The sequence below is a fragment of the Sprattus sprattus genome (assembly GCF_963457725.1).
Source record: "Sprattus sprattus genome assembly, chromosome: 12".
Classification (NCBI taxonomy): Eukaryota; Metazoa; Chordata; class Actinopteri; order Clupeiformes; family Clupeidae; genus Sprattus; species Sprattus sprattus.
This window is the reverse complement of record NC_137910.1, coordinates 24,876,287-24,886,286: the sequence shown is the minus strand read 5'-3', so window position 1 is coordinate 24,886,286 and position 10,000 is coordinate 24,876,287. Positions and strand designations below refer to the sequence as shown.

Here is a 10,000-nt window from a genome sequence, read left to right as displayed (position 1 = left end):
ACATTTTAATGCACTTTCCTCCAGCATCCGGCTCTTTTTCAGTCTGCCCTTTTCGGCACCTCCTTTCTCCTTTCTCGTATGTCCCTCCATCAGGTCCACTTCACCTGCTCTCTCTCCCTGATAGCCGCTAATTTATCTCCCTACGTTCAATTGATAAAGGCAGAACGATACGCATTTCCCATGAGGCTTTGCGACCATTGTACGTTAATTTATGAGCAAAAAAACCGAATTAAATCGCTGGCCAATTTATATTTGTGGTCATGAAAGTAATGTAGCGTCTGAATAAAAAGAATTACATCAATATAGGAGGCTAAACAAAAACAATAGGCTGGATTAATGAGTGAGTTTAACACCCACCATGAGTGAGATATAGAGAGACAAAAAGTGGTATAAATATTGGTTGGACCGCTCTCTTCGCAACTCTCGGAGAACTTGGAGCTTTTCACGCAACCAAGACTTCACGTACATGCTGACTGAATGGGCCGCTCATGAATTTAACACGTTTGCGAAGGCCGGCCTGCAGGCTGCTTCACGCAAGTTCATTGGCCGACCGGCCCACCGGGAAAAATCCCGGTCCTCCCGATGGCCACTCCGCCCCTGGCATGCACCTTCTTCCGATGTGTGCATGACACTAGATATGTGTGTGTATGTGTGTGTGTGTGTGTGTGTGTGTGTGTTTAGGGGGGCAGATACTCACTGAAGTCTAAGATGTAAAGATCAGAGTGATCCATGAGGTTGAATTCATCACCCATTCCCTGTTCTGGGCAGGGGCTAGAGAGTAAGAGAGAGAGAGAGAGAGAGAGAGAGAGAGAGAGAGAGAGAGAGAGAGAGAGAGAGAACAGAGAGAGGACACAAAACCAGTCAGGCCACAAGACATCCAGAAAATTAACATCAAAACACATCAACGTTACAGGTAAAGCAGCTTCCATGAGCTGATGATGATGCTGCTCTCTGTCTCTGATTGATGCATTGAGACTGTGTGATCAGTGAACCAAAGCCAAGAGATAGGGAGGAGAAGCGGAAACATTTTAACATGTGTGTGTGTGTGTGTGTGTGTGTGTGTGTGTGTGTGTGTGTGTGTGAGTGTGAGTGTGTGTGCGCTCAAGTATGGGTGCCGAGGCCCAGGATGTGGTGGAAGGCAGGGCGGGGAAGACTGGCCTGGGGATGGCCTCGGACACAGGATGTGAGCAGTCTTCACTCACACTCCTTACTTCCTGCTCGCCCTCTAATCCCAGCCATACAGGAAAACATGAAAAGCTGAAAGACTGACATTAATGTTTGAGTAACTAGAGAAGTTCCTGCCAATAGATTCTGGTCAGACACCACCCCAAAGCTTGAAGAGCTTTATAACATTTCAATCCCAGTGGCACAGTGTGTGGTGACTGGTAATCCAGGAGTACGTAGATGGTCTGCTATTAAGGTTTAAATGCACAAATAAAATGAATAGTATATATGTATATGTAAATCAGACCAACTGGATCTGACCTATATCAGTGCCTATTACTATCGATCACACACTTTCACTGCATGGTCCATTTTCTAGGTGTTGCCCAACACCAAACTGTCTCCAGCATCCTGTAAGAGAATCCTCTCTGTTTCTGTGTCTTTCAACCTAAAGCCCCATGGATAGTTATTCATCACTTGAGTACCCCCCCCCCCCACACACACACACACACACACACAGACAGACACACACAAGAAAGTTAGTCAAATCGGGGCTCCATATTAACTGCTCCTTATCAGGGCCAGGCACTTGTTAGTGGCACAGGAAATGGACGGGTCCGGTGTGGCAGCAGACTGGCTAGGCTGATAGAGCCCCCCTACAGCACCCCCACAGGCTCTATCACCACACATCTGTTTCCTGTGCCCCCCACACAGCCAGCCAGACACCTGCGCTAAGACTAAGAAGCTACATCATCAGCCCAGCTTGCCTTTCCTTGGTTATATAAGCCATGAAGGAGTAGACCTGAACATTCCCTCATAATGACTGCAAGTAACCTTTGAAAGTCTCTCTGAGTGAAACTTCAATCACTGAAGCGGGAGCCACCTGTAGGGCTTGGGTGTCCTTCTTTTATTCCTTTCATAAAATGATGAAAGTGGAGTTGCAGCGAAGTGCACTGCTTTTGCATTCATAGTGGGAGCTGCATCAACTTCCACATCACACAGCTCTGCATGCCTGCTCATTACTCAGCGGATGATGCGTCACAAGTTGCCATAACAACGGCAAGTTGATTAAGCCTCTTATGTCAGACCAGATCTTGATATGCGGAAACTTCTTTCCTCGCCTCCTCAGATATATTAAACATGTACTTTTGCTGAATTGAGGGGGAAGCCAATCCAGTAACCAAGGCAAACCAAACCAGCCTTTCAGACTGATCAACAAGAATGCAGATTATTAAAGAGGAAAGGAAATGAGTAAAGAATAAAACATAGGACAGTGAGTCAGTGACCTCATTACAATTCACCCACATTTAAGTTCTATCTCAATTAGTAATGCCAGCAGGCTACATTATACAGACTTTTTCAACATACCTTGCATTCATGCACTTGTAAAGATCAGTGCCTTTTACTCTATCTTCACCTATAAAAGTGGTTTTCAACTGGGACTTTCTCTGCCTCTCTCCAAGAACTCCCTTTTCCCTTTGTGATTGAGGCATGAAAACCACAAAGACTCAGCTTTTCAAAATAAAAGCTACAGTTCCTAAAGTCATTCCAAGTTCTGAAGGGACACAAACATTCTGTGACCCCTTCTGAATGATTCAGTGACCCACCAGTTCAGAAACATTGCCCAATGAATGACAGGCCAATACACCGTCAAAGTGTAATTTGCTGAGCAATGGCATGTTGTAATTCTGTACTCCTCTGTAATGTCCTGTGGGAACGTAGATTTGTGCCTCATGTTTTTGATAGAAGATGTAATAAAACTCATGGCAATTTGAGACAGGCTTGCTTGGCAAGACTTTAGGCATCTTTTCTGCTAATTTCACTAGTGGTCTGCAGACACACTTTTGACATGCAGGCTACAATTTCTTTGTCAAACATGAGGGAGGGAGAGATGTAAATTACGGCTAACTGATAAAAGAGCTTTTCCCCCCCGTCCATCAGGGTTTTCTACTCTTTCTCTCACTCAGCTACTGAAAGTTCTCCTCCCCTGCTTCTTCTCTCCACATCTCTGCCATAGTCTGCACCCCACCCCACCCCGTCTCCCGCCAGGTTCGTGTTCAGGATGTTGTAAGGCTTTTACGTTCCTAATCTTGGCTAAACAAACAGGGTGGCAGTTTAAAGCGGGTGGGAGAGGCACGGAGCACGAGCGCTGGGGTCCCAGGGGGGTCCCAGGAGGGGCCAGCTGGGGAACTCATTACACCCCAGCTCTGCCCCCCAGGGGGTCACCTACCCTGGATTACAGCAAGGCAAGGGGGACAGGCTTTATCACACCGGCCGTTACATTAACGCTCACTTGCTCCTATTTATTTACTTCCGCCTGGTGCAGTGTTAATAAAACATGCCCTATGAACTTGCGTGATGCCCCCGAGAATGCGGCAGAATCCTCACAAACAATCTCTCATTCATCCCCACTTGAAAGAAAGAAAAAAAAATAAGGATGAGGCTTTGATTGTTTATTGCTCATGGTGGAGGAAGATGCAACTTGACTCACAGTAATTGAGTCGACTCGATTCATTTGTAAGCTCGGGTGAGCCAAAGAGCTTCAGGGAAGAAAAGCCAGGTGGCTATACGTCTTTGAGAGCAAACAGTAGGTGATTTTCCATTGCAGGAACTTGCTGGCTGTCTTGGAGGGCAAGCACCTTTGTGCGGTTTTTCAACTGCAGGAACCGCCCCTGAGCAATTTTTAAAACCAGTAAGATTTAGCAGAGGTTATGCGGTAAAATCAGCAAAATAAATTACAAACTTGCAGTTTCTGAATAAACATAAGCAGAACATGAACTGGATTTGGTGTCGCGATAAAAGAGCAAAGTATTACATCACTTGTAGTTCCTGCACCACAGTCAACATAAAGGCTACAAATTTGGGGATACCCTGAACCTGTAATTAAACACATTATCAGTCTAAAATCCCAAAAAACGCCTCCAGCTCTTGCCACTTGCATTTTCTTTTTCTTCTTAACAGGGTGATGACACCAGCTTAATGCAGAAACTAACTCCGGAGTTTATTAGCCAAGACCTTTTAAAAGACTCGTCAGCCCTTCTAATTAGTCCAGCTGCATTAGTCATTGGTTTAAGAATGGGTATGCAAGTCATGACCAGAACATTTAAATCCCGACACCTTATCTGTGTTCGGTCCCTTATCAGAAGGGTTCCTCATCCGTGATCAGCTCCTGAAGAGACAGTAGCTCAGGAGGGGAAGAGATGTTCATTCACCCTCACTGGCTCCCAGTAGCGTCCCTATTACTGAGCGATCACAGGCAGAGATAGAGGCAGCGCATCCCTGATAAACAGACGCCCAACAGAAGCAAAGAGGAGCAAGGGAGAACCCGATGGGGTTTAGACTCTCCCGCACTCATAAAAGACACAGTTAGATGTGAAATTGAGCAGAACCTCGGCCAAACGTCACGCTAGAGTTCACTCAAGAGGGGAAAGAGAAGTAAATAAACAGAGAGAGACGAGGGCGGGGGATGGGAAGATAGGGAGGCTAGAGGAGAAGGTGTTGGGATCAGTCTGACAATCCAATGCAGCCCGTGGGCAAGAGTTTATGAGACGTCCTGGTGTTTGATGAGTGGTTTTCTTGTGTCACACGATCACCAAAGTATCTGTAAGAGGAGGGAATGTCTGCTCCCCCCCCCTCCCTCCCCCCTTTCACCTCCCTTCCCTTTGGTCCAGCTCTCTGGCCAAAGACATGCTCTGGTTCCACCTCATAGCCCCCTGGCCCTTGTGAAAACACCATTGGCCGGGTTGACACAACACTGTCCAAGGAGTCTCCCATTTGTTTTGAGCCCTGGGATGGAGTGTCATCAAGACAAGTAAATATTGCAACTTAATGTCCTCCTAAAATGGCGGAGAAGATAAAGGTACTCGTAAAAATGTTATGCATACCTTTTGGTGGCACGCTCTTTTGCACCAACCTTATCACTATTCAAAAAGACCACAGACCAAAAACATACCTTAAAAAAAAGTCTATACAAACAAATGTCTCCGAGAGCCACATCCTCATTCTTTCTGGGATTTGATCTGTGGTCCTCTTCCTTTGCCGATTTCCTCATGACCAAGAGCTCTGAAAGAACTTCAACTAACAGGAAATCATCATACAATATGACTTCCTGTGTGGTGCCTTATCGGGATGTCCAGGCCAAATGCCAGTGACACTTTATATGCATTGAGAAAATACTTCAGATGCATCTACAGAGTAAGCTCTATGAATAGAAAAGTTGCCATTATATCTAAAATTGTAAAAGAGTTGCAAGCAGAATTGGCATCAGCAACAAATTACACAAAACAATCTGTGGCAATTTCACAATAGGCTTCAGTACCTTTATTGTAGTGTTCTAGTGAATACAAAACCATACTAATAGTCAGTTAAAACAGGGGCTGGCATAATTAATCCAATTATGAGTGATAAGCCTCTATCTAAAGATGAGGATTAACGACACTTAGACATGGTGACTGGATCCAATACACCACTGGGACAGTGCTCTAGCCCGGCCTCTTCGTCTCAGATTTTTAATATACTTTATCTAATTCATGTCTCCATCTGATTGCCGACTTATCCTCACATTCCAGCCTAGGCCTGCTTCCTGCACCCTAATCTCAGCCAGGCTCGGTTAAAACCCTCCTGCTAGGCTATCAGGGCCTCCTGGGAGCTAAAATGAGGATTAGGGTCTAGTTTGGGTGTAGAGCTTAAGCTCAGGTAGACGCAGCAATTTGCTACCGGACAGCTCCCACTAGCAGCGGCCTGATTTGAGATGACTGTACACATTGAGGCAGAACGACAGCTAGGGAGGAACCTGCCAAGTTTCGTATAGTGGGGTGCGGGGAGGAAGTGAAGATTGATGTATAAAATTAGACACCAATTATGGTGGTAGAGGGAGTTGTACGGGCTATAGCAATATCTAGCCAACACTTTTCAAAGGAGAAGACCAAAAAAAATATACTGATAAGCGTTATCTTTTAGGCTGGTGGCCTTGCTTGCTTTAGAGAAAGGAAATGGTGTTTTCTGCTGAATCTGGGGGCCTTGAGCACAGCTGGGAGCTGAGAAAGTGGGCTTTAAATGGTCCCCGTGGACCCCGTCACCCACATCTTGAGCAGGGAGTTTAAAACGTACTGACGCCACAGGAAAACAGCCGATCAGGAACCAATTCAGGCAGCACTCAACATCTTCCTGGAACCAAAATCGTCTATATGTCTATGCACAGAGAAAAATGCTGTCAAGCTTAAGGCATGGCAGCCAAAATTTGATAAGGTCAGACTCATCCTAAAGGCAGTGCACTTACAGCATAGCAGCCTATAATTAACCTATTTAGTGATGAGTTTATAGCCTACTTTGCACTCTTACTGGCCAGGTCCTGCTTTTAAGCCTATATGTTAGAAAGGTTAGCTAGCCTAAATATTATGACAATGGATATGTGCCCAATGTGAACATTGTATGGATTGATCACCCAGAGAGAGGTGAAATGCAACTGGTTGACGAAATTAAATTTAAAATGAAAATGTTGTTCAAATCTAGAATCAATGTTAAAGAAAAGCTATGCAACAGGTGATGGTTATGTTTTTATTTAAATTAATAGTTAAATTGCAGGTAATATGTGGGTTTCTTTAACTTCGCGCTGTGGTGAGGGGCGCAATTTGTTGTTCATTGTCAAAGGGGAACCTGCTTTGAAAAGTCGGAGAACCTCTGTCCTCAGCTCCTATCATAGTGTGGCGTCTCAAACAACATTGGCAAAGTTAGCAATGGGTGGGTAGGTTGGACAACAGTTCATTAAACAGTTGGAAAAATGAAATGTATATGAACATAACTGCATATGGGGCTTAAATATATAAAAACAAAACAAATTGAAATCTTTACATTTACATACTGGAATGAGCAAAATACAATTGAATGAATAGAATGAGCAGCTTGTCCAACAGGATCATTAGACCTCAGAAGATAGGCAAAGCACTTTCTGGTAGGTGAGAAAAAAGTGCTCCTTATTTTCCTTTGAAGTCCTTGGATTTTCTAGCGCCTGCTGCAACCAAGTGCAGTATGACCACATCCTGTTTGGGGTCAGTTCCTCGTGTTTTGTGTGTGTGTGTGTGTGTGTGTGTGTGTGTGTGGCGCATCATGTTAAAACATTACAATGTACAACATTCTGATTGCTCTCATTGCCAGTACTCATTGTTGAGCTCAACACTGTATGTATAAACTCAAATGAGTAGATATAATTGCACTGCAACTGAACTGGAACTGAATGATTGAGCACCAGTAAACAGGTCTACCTTCGCTTGTCACAGGTCTTGGTCTCCATCACAATCATCTAAAAAAAACCTTACAAATGCCTTATACTTGTGACTAGAACAATCGTGACACTCAAGCAAAGTATAACGCCATGACGCAGAATGCCATGTACCACAAAGGAGAGAAGTAAGAAAAACAAAAAATCACTTGCTCCACTAAAAGGACAGGTGAAAATATATATATTTGTCTCCACCAAACGTCATGTTTGACGTCACGGCATCCAGTGCCTGTTCTAAAGAAAAAAGAATGCAAGTCTTTGCCAAAGGAGAAGACAGGTACCACCATGGGGCTCTCATGGGAAAAAGTTCTGAGTCATTTGCCAGTCTAGTGAATCCAAACTGCACTGAATTGAATTGGACAGTTTCCAGTATTGAGTTAAGTGTATGTGTGTGTGTTTGGGGGGGTGGGGGTGGATAAATGGGACTCTACTTTGTGAATGGTATAAGAGAGAGAGAGAGAGAGAGAGAGAGAGAGAGAGAGAGAGAGAGAGAGAGAGAGAGAGAGAGAGAGAGAGAGAGAGAGAGAGAATACAGCAGAAACAAAATTACCCTTGCAATTCCGAACATTGAATGGAGTACAGGAAATGATTCATGGGTAGTGCTATTCTAGCCCTCAGGACCGTAAACTCTGAATGGAGAGATGACTGGAGCAAAAGCTGAGTGTCTGAGTAGTAGCAAGTTAGCAACCTCACAGAGGAGGCGAAAGAACAGATTCTCAACAGCCAGTTCATCAGTTACCAGTAAGATTGTTAGATTCTGGTTAACAAAAAACTGCTGCAACTGTGCAGTTGTTATGAAGAAAAAAAACAAAAACAATTTTTAACCATTTTATGTCTGCTCTCCACTCAATGAGGTATGAGCCATTCATTTCTAATGGTAATATGGGCACTCCATATCTCTCACGGAGCAGTGGGCAGCATTATCCTCCTGCCCCTCAACCACCATCAAAGGCCTGTCGTTTTCATTCATTCAAAAAGGTCATCTTAGCATAGCAAAACACACGCAAAACAAAAGCAGAAAAAAAGACCCAACACACTGTGAACTTCTGCCATCCCAGAGAGGAAATAGTTGGAAAATGCCACAGAGGAAATGCCACATTAAACACATTGGCAGAAGAAATGCCACATCTGTAGAATTCCCCAGTAGATGATACCCACTCTGAAGACTCTAGATGGGCAACCTGTAAGTGGCTGCATCAGGGCAGGTGCACAGGGCAGATGGATGTGGGGATAAATAAAAATAAATTAAAAAAAGCAGGGGCCGTTCCAAAGACGGACCAAACAAAAGAAGCACCAAGAAAAGGTGGGCGGCCAGACTCCTAATCCGTGCTGTCCGCTCGCCCTGTCCCAGCATGCCAATCTGTCAGGCACATGATTACATCCTGTTCCAGTACCCGACCTCCCCGATGGATCGGCCAATGAGAGAGACATCTCCCTGGCTTGCGACCACATGTATTTGGACGTGCGCGTGCGTGTCACCTCATCGGTGACATCACTGCCATTGTGTGCGTACACACGGACACACAGACACACAGACACACGCGCGCGCGAGCAGGAACAAGCGTAAACACACAGTGCGGCTTTAGCAGACGTCACTGCCAGGGTACATTGTCTACCCAAGGTTTATTTTCAGCCAGTTGACCGGACGGATACTGGACAGGCACCCACTAGCCAGCATTTATCCAAATTGATTCCCCCCTCCAAGCATGTGATACAAGCGCTTTCTGTGATCAAGAAAAGGCACCACTCTAGCTCTGAAGCTGGTCTAACATCAGTGCCTCCATGAATCTGTGTGGGTGGGAGAAAAGAGTGGGAAAGAAAAGAGAATGCAAAAATTCTCTGTTGGGTCTGATTAGTCTAGTCTCTTCCCTCCCATACCCGCTTTGATAAACCCATCAGAGTGACTTACATGGTCAGCATTGCAAAATGTACTTGCAGCGGCCACACAAGCTTGGCATTTGACAAGACACAAGTCTCTTCAATGATGTAGAAATTCGTAGCATGTTTATGTGATGTGTTAAAAGAATCTTACTACAGACATCCTGATTCTCAGATCAAGTTATGAAGTACTGGCCGGCATTTTACAAGACACAAGTATAAATTCTGAGTTCTGAATAAGTTCTAAATTGGAGGGCTCAGGGAGAGAGGTTTCCTGCAGATGTTTAAATTCTAATCAAGTTAGGGCTTCCAACAAGCCGATCTCTTGATGCTGGGGCACAATCACTTGCAATGGAGTGAGGTAGGGGTGAATGGTTGGGGGGGGGTGGACTGGGGTACTGTGTTGCTGGCTGGGAGGCAGGCTCGGGTTTCCCTAGGTGAGAGAGGAGGCTCCCAGCGCTCATAAATCAGACGAGGGGCAGAATTTCACGCCTCTCCGCAGCTCAGCAGGCCTGTTTACACTGCTGTAAGTGGCGTTGAATGGCCCAGCACCAGCACCAGACCTGTCAGCTCCCACACCACAACACACACCACAGAATCATACCAACCCCCTGCCACAGACCCCAGGAATGTGGGCGCACGCACACACTCACACACACATTCTTACTAATTTAAGAAATG

General features: G+C 45.1%; 1 protein-coding gene across 3 annotated transcripts in view; it reads right to left on the bottom strand.

The window, feature by feature from the left end:
* Positions 1-10,000, bottom strand: part of klhdc3 (kelch domain containing 3) — a 37,944-nt gene that overhangs the window by 5,791 nt on the left and 22,153 nt on the right. For all 3 annotated transcript variants that reach the window (XM_080849021.1, XM_080849020.1, XM_080849019.1), the window contains exon 9: positions 698-771. In XM_080849021.1, the coding sequence (XP_080705147.1) occupies positions 698-771 (74 nt within the window). The remainder of the gene's footprint in view (positions 1-697; positions 772-10,000) is intronic.